Genomic DNA, 19,235 nt, shown 5'->3' with positions numbered 1-19,235 from the left:
AAATGAACAAGTTTCCGCTTTCAGTTAATGAGTTGAGAGGCTATTTTCAAAATCATTTATGTGTGGATATTTATCGAATTAAGTTTTTTTTTTTAAAAAAGAAAATAAAAAATTAGATTGACTTTTATTTCTTTTTTTTTATTTGGATTTTGTGTTTCTTATTTGAATGATTTTTTTTTTTCGAATTAAACTTGTTTGTTTCACGAATTTATATGTAATTAAAAAGCCAAGTTTTTATTTCTATTTGTGTATGTATGCTGATTATCATCCTTGGCCATTAAAAAAAGACACTTTCTGTATTTTCATCCTCATAGCATTATGAATGTTTGCAGTCATTTTGAATGGATGGGTATTTTCATTAAGACATTACGCATCAAACTTCATGTTTTTGTTTGTTTGTTTATTTAAGCAAGATTTATGAAAAGGGACGGGGTGATTTTTTTGTCAGGACAAAAAAAAATTTTTTTTAAATCAGGATAAAATTAAAAAATCGTGTAACACGGCAAGTTTTCGAATTAAAATTGCAGTAACCTCTATGGTCGTATCTCGATATCTGTTGCATCCATTCATACATTAAAAATAAAACTCAACACTTTTATTAATTTTAAAAGGAAATAATATGTTGATTGTTTAAGGACTCCGTTTTTTGTTCAATTATTCTATTTTTTATGAAGCATCTTGATTCGACTTTTATTGATAAATCTAATGATTTCTGTGTAATAAGAAGTTCTTGTTGTTTTTTCATCTTCAACAATTTGTTTATTTTTTTTTCCCTTTTTTTCGGATAGAATCGGAAATAATCCTCTTCGAAAGAACACAGTCAACAAAATCACTTCTAAAATTATTTATGAAAAGTTCAGGGGCTTTTCTCTTCAATTGTCACAAACAATTGCAAAAATAAAACAGTATGGCAAGTTGCAACTTTGCATTACATTCAGAAACTCATTTGTTTTTTGGATTATTTTGGATAAAATGTTTATCTTTTTGTTTTCATTTTTAATCTTGTCATGGGCGAATTTTTCTTTTTTTTTTTGCAATTCATGTATTTTCCATGAATCATATCAAAAGCTCGAAAATATACCAATTACCCCAATTATTATTCAAAATTGTTAAACTTATTATTCGAAATTAGTTTTTTTGAGTGTTATTGAATTTGAAATTTGTTGAGTCAACCTGGTTATTGGCTGAATGTGTGAAAGAGAACATAGTTAGTTTCATATGTGTGATTATTCGCAATGTTGCTAATCTTCAAACGCAAGGAGCAGATTTGTTCCTCAACAATGAGTATTTATCATTAAGAATGGGTGGTTTTTGATCAGACTTCTGTAATACTCACATTTTCGTGAACATTATTGTCTGCAGTCGGAATGGAACAAGAACATGTTAGACAGTCGAACAGAGTTGGAGATGAAAAGGAATTTGATCTTGTTCAAAGGCTCAAAAAAGTTGAAAACTGGATCGATGAAGTGTTGAGGAGCAGAGGAGGACTAAGTCACTTTGGAGCAGAAGTAATATAACCAATGAGAAAGACGAAGAAGGAACGGCCAAGAAGAAGATCTCTGACGAGATAAAGGGAATCTGAGTCCGAAACCAATTTTACAGAGATGATCGCAAAGAAGAGACACAGACAGCGATTGAGGGGCAGTCGCTAACGTAACCAGATGAAGAGATGGGACGAAGAAGAAACAAGCGAGAACGATTCCGGAAGGACAGAAAAGCGGGAAGAAGAGCAGGAAAGATCTGAAGACTTTTTGGGAATTTTCCCAGACGAATGGCTTACGCCCAGGAGACAGGCGGGTGAACTGAAAAGATTTATGGAGTTTTGCCAGGCCGGATCGATCAGGATAAACGATGATATCTTAAATCCATTCATTCCAGAGACGGAAAAGAACTTTTTCACCAGACACACAGATGCAAGTTGGAACGCCTTGGCAGTGATGGGGGTCACTGTTGAAGGAAGAAAGGACTCACCGGAAGCGAGCCGAGCAATTGAAATCCTCCAGCCGGCCCTCGAATCAGGCTTTGAAGCAGCAAAAGCAATTGCATCACTAACAGTGAAGGAACTGGAGAAGGCGCACCTCATGGAAGAGGAGAAGGAACGATTGAGAGGATTATTATGTGCATATGCGCTTATCGCCGACTGAATCAGCAGAATTAACCTACTAAATGTTATCCCCAATCGAGTTGGGAAAGCGCGAAAGGTTTTTTTAGAAGGAGGAATGTCTGAAAGATGTGCCGGATAACCTGAAGAAGCTAGTAGAGAGCACCAGCTTTTTTCAAGCAGAGGGAGATGCAACAGGATACGATGCATCTCCCGACTCAACAACAGGTTTCGGGGATGTAACGTCCAGAAGTGAGCCCCCGAGAAGACACAGTTCAGGAAGGTGCACCCGGGGTTTTGTTCACAGACAACTCCAGAGAAGGGGATTCGTAAGGACCTTCACCGACTTCAAAGGAATGAAGAGAACGCCCAAGTTCAAAGCTCAGTATGTCCCAACCATCGTTGGGAGGCCTGTTCAAATCACTGGACCATTGCACCCAGCCTCACCAAGGACACAAGGGGGAACAGCTGTGGAATCAACAATTGGAGCCGACTAATGGTCGCGAGAGTTGAGAGAGAAAAGAGAGCCTTGCTTTGCTGCAACACAGAGAGAGAAGAGATAAAGAATCAAATTACAGCGAAATGAATATTCAACGAGAAACAGTAGCTCTGGGCGAGAAGCGATCAGAGACGGAAATTCAGAAACAGCATGTCAATATCAGAGAGACTCTGAGCTCGTTAGATCAATGGAAGGAGTGAGAACGAGAAATCAGAAGGGGTTGTTTGATGGGGATATCGAGAGAAGATGTGCAACACGAGGCAACGAGAACAGAAGAAGACTCCGCATATCCCCGAGTGACGAGACAGATGAGCGAGAGGGGGAACGGGAAGATAGTTTGGAGAGCTTCTGGGATTGTTATCAAGTTCCAAATTGGGAGTACATTGGAGGTGAGCTCGAAGACAGCTATTGCAGACATTTTCGAAGGAGAAGGGAATACACAGATGCAGCATGGCCACAAGACGCCAGAATTGAGGAGGAGTGAAGCGATTGAACCACTGAGGAAACCACTGCCTGGGAGACTAGTGAACAGGCTGAGCGAGTGGAAGAAGATTGGGGGAGACAAATTTGTGAGTAGTGGTATAAGAGCTCGATGGAAAAGTTACCAATCCCCAATCTCACTCGAGGAGAGAAAACACAGACAAGAGTTTCGGGGAACGAAGGAGATGACGAGCAATTATTTATCCCTCTTGAAGGAGGAATTGAAGGAAGGAGTGGTGAAGCCCATTCAGGAGTCGGAGGTGAAGTGGTTCAACCCGACATTCACGGTGCGAAAGAAAAACGGAAAGTGGAGAAAAATTCTGGACTGCAGAGCTCTAAACGAGGAAGTGCAGGGAATACACTTCAAGATGGATTCCCAGGTGACAGTAGTGGAACTCCTGGAGGAGAACGATTGGATGACCACTCTGGATATATCGAGTGTATACAAGGATGTCAAAGTGGACGAACAGTTCAGCCCTCACCTGTGCTTCAGCTTTCAAAGTCAATGCTACGCTTATGCAGTGATGCCATTTGGAGCGAAAGATGCGCCCAGAGTATTCACGAAGATAATGAGAAGGGCAGCGTCATATATCAGAGAAGAGGGGAAAGTGAAGCAAGTAATATTCCTGGACGACATGCTTCTCATGCACAAAGACAGGGAAGTTTTGAGATCGATCTCACAGGAGATAGCCCAGTTCCTGAGGAATCTAAGCTGGACACTGTCGGAAGAGAAACTGAAGTTGGAACAAGAAGGAGAGTGGAGTTTCTGGGATGGCTATTGAACTCAGAGAAGATGGAAGTAATGCTCCAGGAGAGGAAGTGAGTGCTGCTCCTGGAGGATATGCGAACATGGATAGGACTGGCAAAGAAGAGGAGGAGACAAAAGACGAGGGACTTAGCAGCACTCCTCGGGAGGCTGAATTTTGTGAGGTAACAACACCCATCAGCGAGCTTGTGGACGATGCGAATGCAATACATGCTGAAACAGGCAATAGACCGCGGGGGATGGAAGGGGACGGTAATAGTTAACCCAATGATGCTGGGAGAATTAACACATTGGAGGAAGGTCCTGCTTCAGAACAGACCAAGGAGTCTGAAGAGAAGGAACAGACCAGCAGTACTAACAACGGACGCCTCAGAGCTGGGATGGGGTGCAATATTAACAATAACGAGGGAGAACAAAGAGGAGAAGATATATGTCCACGGGAGTTGGACCCTCCAGGAGAGTGCGTTAGCGATAAACGAAAAGGAGTCCTGAGCAGTGTTGAGGACACCAGAGATAAAGGGAGCATGGCTGCAACAACAGAAGATAGATCATATTCATCTGAAGACAGACAACATGTCCACGAGATGGACGATTCAGAAGAAAAGGGGAGTGCCATCGCTCATTCCAACACTGAGAGCATAAGAGAAGAAACTGAACAGCCTGGACATAACAATACAAACGGAACACCTCCCGGGAGAACAGAACACGGAAGCAGGTGCACTCAGCCGGATGGCAAGAAAGCCGGATTATGCACTGAGGGGGAAGAAAGTCGCAGAGATAGTACAAACAATCGCACCGAGAACACCAGATACAATTTTAGAACCGATTGCTCCGGTGCCCTGCGGAAGGATTTGGAGACTATCCTCCGTGAGAAGGAAGAGAGAGAGAGAGAAATGCGAGAAAATGAGATAGTGCTAGTCCACCCGTTCCTGAGAAACATTGGACGGACCCTGAAAGAGAAGATGAAGGAAGCCCAGAGGGAACTGACGATTCTGATTCTGCCGGCCTGGAGGTGGCAGACCTGGACCCCGCTTCTGCAGCCTGGGCATTTGATAAAGACCCTGGGGACCTTTCAGGAGTGCATGATTCAGGGAGCCAGGATGAGGAGGGAAGGCTGGAAACTACCCCCAGGAGAGGTGATATGCGTCACACTGGAGAAGAGAATATACAAGGAAGGGACCTCTTCCAAACATTGGGAGAATAAGTGGGAGAAAAAGACATAGCAGCAGCAATACTGAAAAACCAGAAGAGGGAAAGATATACGTGGAGAGCACTGCGAAGATTCAAACAATTCCTTGATTGGGAGAGCATGGATGACACCGTTCCCATCACAACCAAAGATGCTAAATGGATTATGGCAAAGTTCACTGAAACACTTTCAAATACGAACCTCTCAAGTGGATTGATTCATCAGACAGTACGGAAAGAACTGGATTCCATTAACCTTTTTTAGAAGATGAAAATGGAATTAAGGATATAGAGATATTTCAAAGAACCGATATGGGAGAGAAGCCGAGAAAGGGCAAATGATGTAAACCAAAGTGGGATTTTACAATTATCACCAAATGGGCAGAAGCCACCCATGAGATGACGGACCCACAGACCCTCTAAAGGAGAGCTCTCATCCTGACCATGATTTTCGGTGCTTCAAGGCCAGCAGAGCTGGAAAGAATGAGAAGAGAGACAACGATGTTTAAAAAAAATAAAGAACAGACACAAGTTCGAATCAAGACGTCTGGAGGTGAGGTTTTCATAGTAATAATAAATAAACGTCCAAATCCACGTATCTATGCAGTGGAGGCGCTCCAACGCTGGATGGATTATACAAAGACGACGTTTCAGAGTGAACATGTGTGGTTCGACATAGAAGGGAGTAGGCCCGCTAACCTACAGAAGATCAAAGAAGAACTAACTGCTATTTTGAGAGAGAACGAAATTCCCGAAACTTTCAACGAGTACTCTATAAGATACGCAGTGATTTCACACTTAGCAAGACGAGAAGGAGCGGACTGGAAGGCGATCAATGCGTATGCGAGATGGGCACCTGGTTCGAGAGTGGCCCAGGAATACTATACCGTGTTTCTGGTACAGGACACAAATTGGATCCTGGAGACAATATGTGGATCAGTACTCCAGAGGGGAGAAGATTATAAGACAGATAGGAGCGGAGACACGAAGGAGGGGACGCTGGAGATAGCAGATGCAGATATGAAAGATCGCACAGAGGAATTACCCAAAGCGGGATCTGAGATAGGGAAGAAGCTTACGAGAAAGCGATCAAGAGGAAGAAAGAAACTGCCGAGTGGAGAAGAAAACAGAGGTGAGACGGCTAAGCCACGAAACTCAGCATCCCGACAACCGAGTCGCCAGAAGACACCCTCCATAATCCCCAGTCACATCAGTGAGCTGACTGGAGTAAAGGACACAACTCTGCTGAAGAAGAGAGGCAAAGATCGGAAGAGGCGTAGCGGAAGAAGTATTGGACAGATAGGTAATGACACTGAAGAGGCAAGGGCCAGACTGATGTCTCCTCAAAGATATCCCAAGAGAGAGAGAGGGTATAGAGCAGGAGTTCCGCACCATCAGCCGCACGCTCTCAACTCATCCGCCGCACTAGAGCGTGCTAGGCAGGAGGGTTTTTGATCAGAGGAGATAAAAAGAGTGAGGGATTTCAGAACTCATTGTTGAGGAGCAAATCTGCTCCTTGCGTTTGAAGATTAGCAACATTGCGAATAATCACACATATGTGTGATTATTTTTGAAATCATATTTTTTCATTCGAAAATTTTCTGTTCGAAAATTTATTTTGAATTTTAACAAAAGTTCATTGAAAAGTTAAAAAAGTTCTTTAAAAGACATCATCATCTTTATTTGAGCAAAAGCATCTTTTTTTCCAACAGTTGTTATAAATTTTCAATTTGTATACAAAATTTTTTCACAGTCAAACAATTTTTGAAAAAATATCTCACCGAAAAAAGTTATGATTTCAAAAATAACAACCCATATGAAACTAACTATGTTCTCTTTCACACATTCAGCCAATAACCAGGTTGACTCAACAAATTTCAAATTCAATAACACTCAAAAAAACTAATTTCGAATAATAAGTTTAACAATTTTGAATAATAATTGGGGTAATTGGTATATTTTCGAGCTTTTGATATGATTCATGGAAAATACATGAATTGCAAAAAAAAAAAAGAAAAATTCGCCCATGACAAGATTAAAAATGAAAACAAAAAGATAAACATTTTATCCAAAATAATCCAAAAAACAAATGAGTTTCTGAATGTAATGCAAAGTTGCAACTTGCCATACTGTTTTATTTTTGCAATTGTTTGTGACAATTGAAGAGAAAAGCCCCTGAACTTTTCATAAATAATTTTAGAAGTGATTTTGTTGACTGTGTTCTTTCGAAGAGGATTATTTCCGATTCTATCCGAAAAAAAGGGAAAAAAAAATAAACAAATTGTTGAAGATGAAAAAACAACAAGAACTTCTTATTACACAGAAATCATTAGATTTATCAATAAAAGTCGAATCAAGATGCTTCATAAAAAATAGAATAATTGAACAAAAACGGAGTCCTTAAACAATCAACATATTATTTCCTTTTAAAATTAATAAAAGTGTTGAGTTTTATTTTTAATGTATGAATGGATGCAACAGATATCGAGATACGACCATAGAGGTTACTGCAATTTTAATTCGAAAACTTGCCGTGTTACACGATTTTTTAATTTTATCCTGATTTAAAAAAATTTTTTTTTGTCCTGACAAAAAAATCACCCCGTCCCTTTTCATAAATCTTGCTTAAATAAACAAACAAACAAAAACATGAAGTTTGATGCGTAATGTCTTAATGAAAATACCCATCCATTCAAAATGACTGCAAACATTCATAATGCTATGAGGATGAAAATACAGAAAGTGTCTTTTTTTAATGGCCAAGGATGATAATCAGCATACATACACAAATAGAAATAAAAACTTGGCTTTTTAATTACATATAAATTCGTGAAACAAACAAGTTTAATTCGAAAAAAAAATCATTCAAATAAGAAACACAAAATCCAAATAAAAAAAAAAGAAATAAAAGTCAATCTAATTTTTTATTTTCTTTTTTAAAAAAAAAAACTTAATTCGATAAATATCCACACATAAATGATTTTGAAAATAGCCTCTCAACTCATTAACTGAAAGCGGAAACTTGTTCATTTCCACACTTTGCTCATCAATCATAAGCATCATATGAGCCAATATAAGCAAACGATCTTTCCAATAAATCAAGAGAGTGTGTTCACAATCAGACACACAAAAATATGCAACAAATGAACCATCACTGCTTCAGTGTTCGTCCATAAATGATTTATTTATAAAATGCATACAAACATACATACATGCATGCATACACATTACATTTTTATCGAAATCGTCTTTTCAATTTCTCTCGCTTTTGTTGTTTGGGCTGTTCTAATTACCAACAATAATAATGTCTTTGTGCTCATCAATTAAAACACACTCCACTATTCTGCTGCCACTTCGAACACGGCTTTCGTGTCTCGCCTCGCTCTTTCTGCCTGCATAGCACAGCGCATCTGTCACTGTCACCATCGCTGCATTTGCTGGAAACAATTTAATCAACTCTCTCTTCATCTCCCAAAGCGTTATTCTGTCTGGCCTCTGCACCATGACACTTTTCTCCACCATTCCCTTCAGACGACATCCCTCCACTTTGCTCATGCTCGGCCTTTCCCCATTCACAATCTTCTGCCCTGCTGTCTCCGCATCATACTCCCCAAACGGGATATCCAGTGTCAAGCACTCCCACAGCATCATCCCAATCGAGAACGAAACTGACTCCTTTGTTGCACCCATCTTCTTGTTGATCAACAGCTCCGGCGCCTTCCACCTCAAGCACTCTTTTTTGAAATCATTCTCATCCTCAAACGCAGACGAGGGCGGAGGCGAGTCTGTGAATCTCTCGCTCATCACTGAAATATTCGAGGAAGAAGAAACAATGCTCAATGAAGAGATGGATGAGGAATCTGAATCATCAGAAGAGAAGTCTGAATGCATTGCAATGCAGATCACCATGTGCTCTGAGAAGAGAACAATGTGAGGATTCAGAGTGGAAAGAGATGATAATCCATTTTCCATCTCATCAAACGAGTGGAGCGCCAGATTAGCCACCCAGAACAATACCTGCGCAGCTGTAATCTCTCTTTGTTCAAGGCTGCCAATATCCATTTCCTTCTTCTCATTCCTCCCATGAAGCAGCATGAACAGCGAATCCCTCAAGTCCACAATCAGCTTCTCATGAGGAGACGAACAGGCCATCGCATCCACCAGGTTTGACATTGATGAGGTGGTTGGACACAGATCCTCCCCACGAACAAATGTCGAATCTGAATCAGTTGTTGAAGTGGATGAGATAGATGAAATGGATGGTGATGGTGTTCTCTTCCTTATCTCTTCCTCATCCACCTTTTCCAATGCCCATTCAGGAATCTTGTCTGAATCTTTTCCCAATATATATTCAGTGGAGCCACTTTCAGATAGAAGGTACTCTTCAGATTCTGAATGCACCATCTCCTTTCCATTTATTCTTTTCTTCATCCTCTCTTCGTTCTTCTTCTCAGCCTCCCTTTCTGCTCTCCTCCACTGCTCCTCTGGCGACATCTCCATCGTCACCATCTCAAACGCCTTCGGATCCTTCCTCACTGTGTCATTCACAATCTCTCTCAGATCTTTGTTTTCATTCTTTGCCTTCTTCCATCGAACGGCTAGAACAACAGCAACAATCAGAACAATCAAAAACAAAACAACAAATATCAGACAAAAAACAGCCCATGATGATTTCCCTTCTTTCTCTCCTTCAACAATCCTTTCATCTCCTTTTCCAACACTTTCACTACTGTTCTTCACAATAAATCGCTCTGTTGATGATGGTGAATCTCCTTTGCCAAACACAATCCACACACTCAATTCTGTCTCTTCTCTCACTTTCTCCAGTTCTGAACATGAAATAACTGAGTGAATCTCATTCTCTGACACAAACCCTTCTTCTTCAATTCCCTTTCTCACAATCTCCTCCTCATCCCCATTTTTCTTGCTCATCTTCACTGACAAATCACATGGTAGAAGCAACTTTCCCACAATCATCAACTCCGCATCTCCATTTGGCTGAGAAATATTCTTCACCTCTTCCAAAACAGGGATGAAAAATGATGATCCTCTTTCAGTTGCTATCCCTCCCAATTCGCATCCCTCATCCAATATCCACAATGATGAGTTGTACTTCCATCCATCTCCCCCTTTCACACTCACAACATTCAATTCCCCATTCCCTTCACAAATCGCATTCCTTCGAGATGATGGATATCCCTCAATTGATGGGTTGTTGTTCTCAAACTTTCCATTTTCAATCTTCACACTCCCTCCACTCACACACAACCCCCCAACTTTGCTGTTTTTGATTGTTGTTTCCCTCATCTCCACATTGCTCTTCTCAACGCCAACTAATGACCCATTCCATTTGCACAATCCCTCTTCTTTTTTTCTTTCAACTTCTTCATTGATAAACTCGATTTCTTTTTCTCCATCAAACACACATATCTCAACCCTCACATTCTTGGAATTCCTGATCTGCATCATGCTTCCCTTATCAACCAAATTCACACACTTTCCAAATGAGCTGTTCAGCGCACTCACCTCTTGCTCAGCATCTTCCATCTCAATCACACACCCCTCCAACAACACAGTCACATTCTCAACTCCCATCTCTTTCATCTCCACTTTCGCTTTCCCTCCAACACTCACAACATCTCCCTCACATTCGATATTTGAAATAATTGCTTCATCAATTGTCACATTCGATTCTTTGTTGAATAAAAGCACTGCGGTTGTTGAATCCAAATCCCTGAAAGTTGAATCAAATATCTTCAGCTCTCCACTCTCCACGCTCACAACTGAACTGTTCAACTTCATGAACTCAACTGTTGTTGTTTGAGAAGAGAAGAATTCACATTCTTGTATTTTCGTCATTCCATTCCTCACTTTCATGATGAAGCTGTGAGTTGACTTAAATGTCTCTTCAAACTGGAATGAGCACCTCTCCACAGTGCTTTCATTTATAAACTCCATAATGCAATCCTTCTCAAATGATTTCTCAATCTTGGAATTCAATCTCACAATCGCCTGTGTCTTTTTCAATGAATTCACAACAAGATCTCCAATCACACATTCTTCTGTCACAAACCCTTCCCCATCAATCAGAATCGCATTCATCACCCCTTCTTGTATGTGCTCAACCCCACAGTTGATGCTCGCACATGCACTGCTCTGTGATCCACATCCCCTCCCATCACTCCCTCTTCCACTCACAAACACCTGTGCCGAATAATAGAATGTGATCAGCGGAATCAGATCAACATCTCCCTCGCTCCAACCATCCCTCCCACAGATCGAGTTGTTCGAGTTCAGTGACTCCTGGTTGTAGTTCAGCGCAAACAGTGTTTCGTTGATCTGATGAGCAATCGAGTGGCATCTGACAAATATGTCTTTCCCCACATGTGCCTCATTCATCACAAACAGGATATTCACAATCTTGAAATTCAGATGCGGAATCTGACTCTCATTTCCATAATTTGCATGTGGGTCAGACCCATCAACGAACAGCCCTCCTCCAAACCCTGTTTCACTCGAGCACTTGCACATCGAAAATGAGCTCCCATTCACTTTCAACACTGATTCTTCACTCTTCAGCCCACTCTCATCCCACCTCCTTCAACGCTCAAACCACTCTTGCAACTCGACAACGAACACTCATCCACCACACACTCCACTCCATCTTCAAATGATCCCACATCAATGACACTCGCTCCATTTCTTTCGTTTGTTATATTGGAAAATAAACACCCAACAATCCTCAAAACTGGTATTTTGCCATTTGAAATAACCTTCTTTTCTCCATTCATCTGGTTTTTATCATCTATCATCGAAATCAGGCCTCTTTCAACCACTCCAACAAATGAAATGTTCACATTCTGAACAGTCACCTCGGTTGCACTTGAGCTGAAAGAAATCAACCCTTTCAACTCTGAAATCAAACTCAACGAACACCTCTCAATCAATACACTCCCCCCATTCACTCTCATCACATAATATCCAAAACTTTCTGCCGCCCCTCTCCCTGACCCAAATGAACAATCTGAAACTGACAATAATGTGTTTGCTCCAGAGGATTCAATCAACACTTCATGATGGGTGGTGATGGCTGGCTTGGTGAATGACACATTCACAAATGACAGACTCACATTCGAGGATATCATTGAACCATCATCCAGATCATTTTCCTCATTATCACTGATCGTCACCCCTGTCCCTTTCTTTGTCCCTTCAATCACCACTTTTGGTGACTCTGAAATTGATGATGAAAATGAAACGGAATGGCTCAGCAACCCTGATCCCACAATGGCAATATGTGTTTCCCCTTCTCCAAGTGTTGGATATCGAAGTGATATCAAGTGGTCAATCGATGAGCATGGTGCTTCAGAAAACCCACACCCACTGAAGTCTCCTCCTTTCTCTCTCGAAACAAACCCATTCCCACTCCAGTTGCTCCACAAATAAACGACCAATGGAATAACATATCCCTCCTCTCCTGTCGTCTTCCTCTCCCACCCGCACAATTCATCCAATGATCCTAATTCCTCTTCCTTTATCTCCCATTTGAAGTTCTCTTTGTTCACAACCTCGCTCAGATCCCATCCCGAAGCAAACACATTCTTCCCTTTCCACCCATCACATCCCTCAAATTCCATCCCTTCCATCACAAATGTTCCCATCTCATCTGCCAGCTTCACAAACATCCCTCCTCCCATTCCTCTCCCTCTTTCCTCAACATCCTCTGATGGCACTTCACATCCTGAATATTTCACATTCTTCATTTCCAACATCCCTCCCTTCCCCACTGATATCTTCATCCCTCCCCCTTTCATCCCACTCCTTCCTGAACACACTGATGACAAATTGCATCCTTCAATATTCACAATCCCATTCACACCCATCTCCACATTCAAACATCCTCCTCCTCCTCCTCCACTCCCACCTGTCACTCCAACTCCACTCATTCGGCTGTGATTCATCTCCAATTCAACTCCATTCAAAACAACAATTGGCGATTTCCCACTCATTCTCACTCCCCCTTCCATCATAAATCCATGAACAACCAACCCTCCTCCATCAACACATATCACATTGAATCCAATCAAATCGTCATATGCAAATGAGATTGAACAGCTGGTTATTGTGATAGTTGATGATGATGAGGAAGAGTGGATAAATCCACTTCTCCTCCCATTCATCTCATCGTTCAGCACAAATGCCAAATATCTCATCTCAAATGATTTTGTGCACTCAATAAGGTTGTTTTGATTTATCAATCCTTCATCCCTCACAACCACCCTCATCCCTTCTTCTTTCCCTGAAACACTCACTCCAAATGAAACCACTTTCATTTCACTCTTTATTCATGATTCTGAGGCAACTTCAATTTCATTCACATTGATGCTCGCTCTCTTCTCAACACAATAGTCAATCGTCAGGCACCCAAACTCCTCAAACCCACAATGGCTCTGATCCAGTGCCCTCTCTCCTCTTCCATCAACTCTCAGCTTTGTTCCAATTGAACACAAATACACAAACAGCGGAATCACTTCCCCTTCTCTCCCATCCTCACTCCCACACAACTTCACAACATCTGATGGAATCACACCAAAATCAAAAAATGAAAATGAACTCCCATTCACTTTCGATTCCAAAAACACACCACTCCCACATTCAACAAACACATCCTTCTCATATGAAGCTTTGTTATCCTCTCCAAACAAACTCTGAATTCCAGATTCCATTTTCATTGAACCATCCCTGCTCTCCATCACAATCATCATCCCTCCCCCTCTCCCTTCACTTCTCCCTTCACTTCTCCCTTCTGAACTCTCCTCTGAACCCTTCGCCTCACACCCATCAATCACACAACTCCCATTCACAACAACACTCCCTTCCCCCTTCACAACAACACTCATCCCTCCTCCTCTTCCACCAACACACCTGCACCCCTTCACAACACACGATTCAATCACAATTATCCCATTCTTCCCCTCATCCCCTTCTGCTCCAACCACCCCACTCACCCATCCCCCATCTCCATTTCTCTTCTCAATGTTGTTCACCTCACATCCACAAAACACAACTGATTCCACCCCTTCACTAAACTCAATCACTGAATGCTCTCCAAATCTCAAGGTCTCTGTGATCACCAATCCCTCCACTTTCACTTTTCCCCCAATCACATTCACAAAACAATATCCAATGGGATTCTCAGATGAACAAGCAATAGAACAGTCAATGAGTGTGAGGAGTGTGGAGTTGGATGTGATCAGAGATGATGATGATGCACCAGATAGAGCTGATGGAATACAGAACTTGATGTTTCTCATTGAACATTTGCTCTGAACATCAATCAGACAAGATGACTCAGAATTCTCTGGTGCTTTCACCCCAACTTCCATCCTTTTTCTCGCACAGGAAATCTCCCATTCACAGCCATCTGTCATTCCAACTGCCTCACAAAGCTCATATCCTGAATCCAATTCGATCTTCTTGTTTGTGCCTGGATATCTCACCTGCGCTGCATGGGTGATGGTCGCACACGGATAATAGTCAAACCCACAGAACCACGAGTCGTATCCACCCACCCCATCCTTCCCCTTCCCCACATGAACTGCATCTGGATATGAATCCAAATACACATTCAGTGGAAACAGCCCCATTGTTGTGTCACTCCGATCATATCCCACAATCTCATTGTATTTTGAACTGTCATGTTGGACATCCAGCTTTTCTGTTGTTATTCCCCAGCTCGCTGAATTGCTCCCATTCACAAACACATAATTCCCTCCCAATGAGGCAGAACACCCTGAAAAGTCAACTGACACAATCGAGAAGTCAATCGAGTTGTCAGCCAGATATAGCATCATCCCTCCTCCATATTTGCCACTTGTGCATCTGTTCATTGTTGTTGATAATTCAACCTGAAACTTGCTTGAAGGTGATGACAAATCGACCTTGACCCCACCACCATTGCCATTCTCACGCTCACAATCTTCGATTGTCACATTCTTGACCACAAATGTCTCCCCTTCCTTCACACTCTTTGCCACAACCACTCCATCTCCACTTGTCAACTTCACATTATTCACAGACAAGTTCGCAAGCATACTCTCTTCTGATGTTGTGGCTGTCAGAAACAGGGCAGATGAAGGTGATGAAAATGAAGAAGGAGAAGATTGATTCGGATCAGAGAACAATGGTTTTGAGACATTCACATCTTTGATCTCCACATCAACCATCGACAGCTGTGACAGCGCCACCACAAACACTGACGAAGACATCACATAGTCTCCTGTTTTACTCGTGGTGATCACAACATCCTCCAATGAGAGTGACCCACTCCCATCAGACACCACAACCACACTCGGAGAAGGACTTGAATTTGAGTTGCAATCAATCTTCATGTGCAATAAACCAAGTTGGCCTGTTGACACACTGAACAGCACTCCAGCTGATAAAAGGGCTCCTATTTCGATCGAACTCTTATCTTTGCCTGTTCCAATGACTGAAATCTTCTTTTCCCCAATCTCAACTGTTGTTGCCTCACTTTGATGATTCCCTTCCATAAGCGTGATCTCCAAACTAATTTGTATCTCACACATCTCAAACGCCTTCTTCACTGTCAAACACGGAAATGTTTCATTTGCCCCACATTGCTCATATCCATCATTTCCGCTCACTGACACATAAATCGTTTTGCCTTTCAGCCAATCCTTTTTTGATGTTTGATCGTACACCCAACTCCCTGAATTCGATAAATTATATGCGTAGCACAATCTCTTATCATCGCTATTTGTGGTGTAACATTCTTTGAATGGATTTCCAGAATTCAGATAGAGATTATATTTATCCAAAAAAATCACGTCGTTGCCATATTGAGGATATTCTGAATATTCACATTCATGAAAGAACAAAAAATAACAGTAGATCATATTATTTGCTCCAATCTGTTTTTCTGGTCTCAAAAACAAGCCTCCTCCTTGCGAAGTTGCTGTACAGAAAAAAAACTGGATATTTCTCAATTTTAATTGAGTTGGTGCATTGTAACAATACATTCCTCCACCGCTTGCACTTATCAGAGAGCACGAAGAAAAACAGCAGTCAAATACACACGAACTCTCCCCTTCACCACTTTCTGCTTCCACACATCCTGGTTCTGAAATCTGAAAGTTTTCAAGATCAAGTCCCCCTCCCGCTCTGAAAGCGGAGCATTTATCAAAAGCACAACCACTGATTCGAGTACATGAAAAAATTGAATAAATGCACATCCCTCCTCCTAAATTAACTTGTGCAGAACATAAATTAAACGAATTGTTCTCAATTTCAACGCTTTTAATATTCGAACACAAAATTCCCCCTCCTCCATAATAAGCAATGCATCCATTGAAAGAACAATGAGAAACTGAAAGCGTTGCATTTCCCAAATCAGACATGCAGATGGCCCCGCCACTAGAAATTCTGTCTGAAACAGATTCACTTGATCCAGTTGTCCTAGATCTATCCCATTCACACCAAATAAATGAATTTGCTCCATTGAATGTTTCATTCTGTCTCCCTGGAGTCAACTTTCCATCTGCAGTTCCTTCACATTTCACATTTCTTGTCCGACAACATCCAATGAATGAAGTGTTTGAAACAGACAAGGAGACCAAGGGATTGTTGAGGGAAGGAACAATCCCTCCATCATATGCGTCGCAAACTGATGAAAATGAGCAACTGCTCATAAAACATGTGGTTTGGACTGACGTAGTGGTTGAAGGTGAATATGCATCATTTGCTGTTGAAATATTGAAAAATGTCAGGCGAGAGAGGGATACAAGGGGTATTGAAGGGGATGAGAGGAATGGGGCTGATGAGACACAAAAAGAAGAGAAGTGTGATTCACTCACCGAAATACCCCCTTCGATGCCTTCTCCATCTCCTTCTCCTTTTCTGCCTCTGCCTCTTCCTCTTTCTCCTCCTTCTCCTCCTTTTTCTTCACCACCACCCTTCTCCCCTCCATATCCCTTCCCTCCAAACAGCCTGCCTGAATAGATCTCTCCCCCTCTTCTCCACCCTTTCAATGTGATGTTTGTCAACACCCCAATGCTCCCACTAAGATCAAATGCCCCTGCCTCAACATCCTTCCCCATCACCACAACGCAACCCCTCACCACAACCACACTCCATTTCCTTCCACATATCACACTCCCACACTCGCCTCCCATCAGCCCAATCCCTTTCAATTCAATAGACGAGTTTAATGCACAAACACATCCCTCAATCTCGCTTTTAATATGATCTTTCAACATTTCTTTAAAAAGGTGCATCTGATAATCTCTTGATATTTCTGGTGCAAAAGTCAGATAATATCTTTTGTTTTCCTTTTGATCTGGCTGCAAATTGTGTTTTTCGTATTTTCCTTCAATTTCCGTGTTTCCAATGCTGATGCTCGGTTGGAAAGTGTTCATGTGCTGCAATAAATTATTGTAATATATTTTATGCTCTGATGAATTTTTGAGATATCTGTGTACCTGAGGATGAACAAATATTTTCTCGCTTTCGCACTCTTCATCATATTGCTGTTTGACCAAATACTTATTTGTTTCCACATTCAATACATAATTACATGCGAGAACTGTAAAAAACATAACTGTTAATCTCATCTATATCACCAAATTGATATAATGATAATTTGTTGTTTTTCAACATTTATTAAGGGAACAAATAATTTTTCAAAAAACATTAGTAAAAAATGAGAGCGTTTTATCATGTACAAAAATTCAGGTAAAGAATAGTAATAAGCAATGAGAAATGCACACAAAAGCATTTACGAATATATGTCAATTGAAATGTCTCACATATATAAGATTCAAACAGTTTGTGTTTTTAATAGTTTTTCAACAAATTTTGAAAAAATTATTGTTTATGAATGTCAAAAAGTAATTCTTCAATAATAACAACAACAAGTTTTGGTTAAAAGTCAACAATAATTGACTCAATTTTTAATCTTCTCGATAACACCATTTATTATTCAAATTTGGTAGACTAATTATTCGTAATTATTAAACTTATAATTCAAAATTGGTCAATGAATTATTTAAAATTCATAAAATTTGGTATTTTCAAAAAATATTTTTTTGTGAAAAATTGGTTTTTGGCTGAGTATCAGAAAATATTGACAATATTATTTTCACTCAATATTCGAAATATAGATGAGAATTTGAAGCCAGATTTTTATTATTTGTGAACAAACATGAAAATTTCTGATTTTTCAGAAAAAAATCATCATCATGGAAATAGAATAAATTTTGAATTATTTCTCATCACATCAATAAATATTGTTTTATTCAATCAAAAAAAGTTGTTTGCATCAATGATACAAACTGAATACAAATATTTAACAGAACAGAATAAATCCACAAACGCTCTTTCGGAATTCTTTATTTGTTTTTTATTGATTATCTGAATAAACTTTAATTTATGAAACTTTTCTTTGTTGAATGATGCATTATTCATCGATGAAAGGCGAAATAATTCAAAAATTATCCTATTTCCATGATGATGATTTTTTTCTGAAAAATCAGAAATTTTCATGTTTGTTCACAAATAATAAAAATCTGGCTTCAAATTCTCATCTATATTTCGAATATTGAGTGAAAATAATATTGTCAATATTTTCTGATACTCAGCCAAAAACCAATTTTTCACAAAAAAATATTTTTTGAAAATACCAAATTTTATGAATTTTAAATAATTCATTGACCAATTTTGAATTATAAGTTTAATAATTACGAATAATTAGTCTACCAAATTTGAATAATAAATGGTGTTCACATGGATAATAATTATTTATTTAAGGTGTGTGCAAAACCGTAATACTTGATATTTTCTAAAAAAATAGTCATCCACCTTCATATGGCATTTTTTTTATAAAAATACCATTTGTATTTTTCTTTTTATTTAATAAAATAGAACAATCATATTTTGATCATATTTCTGTTCACATCAACCATATTTTTCTGTGATGGAAACAAATTCTTGATGATGATATTATATTCATTCTCATGAAATCTGGTGAGTGAAAACAGAAATTTGATCGAAATATGAATTTATTAATATATTTGAAAAAAAAACTAATGGAACTTTTCAAAAAAATTTGGACAGACATGTCATATTTTGTGCTGAAATAAAATCCAATAATATTAAATAATATTAATCAAACTGATTTGATT

General features: G+C 39.9%; 7 protein-coding genes across 7 annotated transcripts; 4 read left to right on the top strand and 3 right to left on the bottom strand.

The window, feature by feature from the left end:
• Positions 1-1,661: 1,661 nt before the first annotated feature.
• MONOS_16343 (uncharacterized protein) lies at positions 1,662-2,144 on the top strand (the record flags this gene model as incomplete). The annotated part of the gene is made up of 1 exon (XM_067869259.1): positions 1,662-2,144. One exon carries the CDS (start codon positions 1,662-1,664, stop codon positions 2,142-2,144), a length of 483 nt encoding a protein of 160 aa, XP_067722586.1.
• Positions 2,145-3,192: 1,048 nt separating this feature from the next.
• MONOS_16342 (uncharacterized protein) lies at positions 3,193-3,903 on the top strand (the record flags this gene model as incomplete). The annotated part of the gene is made up of 1 exon (XM_067869258.1): positions 3,193-3,903. The coding sequence occupies one exon, from the start codon at positions 3,193-3,195 to the stop codon at positions 3,901-3,903; it is 711 nt and encodes a 236-aa protein (XP_067722585.1).
• Positions 3,904-3,929: 26 nt separating this feature from the next.
• MONOS_16341 (uncharacterized protein) lies at positions 3,930-5,069 on the top strand (the record flags this gene model as incomplete). The annotated part of the gene is made up of 2 exons (XM_067869257.1): positions 3,930-4,098; positions 4,147-5,069. The coding sequence occupies 2 exons, from the start codon at positions 3,930-3,932 to the stop codon at positions 5,067-5,069; spliced, it is 1,092 nt and encodes a 363-aa protein (XP_067722584.1).
• Positions 5,070-5,478: 409 nt separating this feature from the next.
• Positions 5,479-6,489, top strand: MONOS_16340 (uncharacterized protein; the record flags this gene model as incomplete). The annotated part of the gene is made up of 1 exon (XM_067869256.1): positions 5,479-6,489. One exon carries the CDS (start codon positions 5,479-5,481, stop codon positions 6,487-6,489), a length of 1,011 nt encoding a protein of 336 aa, XP_067722583.1.
• Positions 6,490-7,686: 1,197 nt separating this feature from the next.
• MONOS_16596 (uncharacterized protein) lies at positions 7,687-10,011 on the bottom strand (the record flags this gene model as incomplete). Its single annotated transcript, XM_067869492.1, has 1 exon — positions 7,687-10,011. The coding sequence occupies one exon, from the start codon at positions 10,009-10,011 to the stop codon at positions 8,320-8,322; it is 1,692 nt and encodes a 563-aa protein (XP_067722582.1). The 3' UTR covers positions 7,687-8,319.
• A 1,598-nt stretch (positions 10,012-11,609) lies between these two features.
• Positions 11,610-13,247, bottom strand: MONOS_2159 (uncharacterized protein; the record flags this gene model as incomplete). The annotated part of the gene is made up of 1 exon (XM_067872061.1): positions 11,610-13,247. One exon carries the CDS (start codon positions 13,245-13,247, stop codon positions 11,610-11,612), a length of 1,638 nt encoding a protein of 545 aa, XP_067722581.1.
• A 132-nt stretch (positions 13,248-13,379) lies between these two features.
• Positions 13,380-17,666, bottom strand: MONOS_2158 (uncharacterized protein; the record flags this gene model as incomplete). The annotated part of the gene is made up of 1 exon (XM_067872060.1): positions 13,380-17,666. The coding sequence occupies one exon, from the start codon at positions 17,664-17,666 to the stop codon at positions 13,380-13,382; it is 4,287 nt and encodes a 1,428-aa protein (XP_067722580.1).
• Positions 17,667-19,235: the final 1,569 nt, after the last annotated feature.

The sequence above is a fragment of the Monocercomonoides exilis genome, assembly GCF_001643675.1.
Source record: "Monocercomonoides exilis strain PA203 chromosome Unknown scaffold41-876177, whole genome shotgun sequence".
NCBI classification, from domain to species: Eukaryota; Preaxostyla; order Oxymonadida; family Polymastigidae; genus Monocercomonoides; species Monocercomonoides exilis.
Note: the sequence above shows the minus strand (reverse complement) of the source record. Positions and strands in the feature narration are given on the sequence as shown.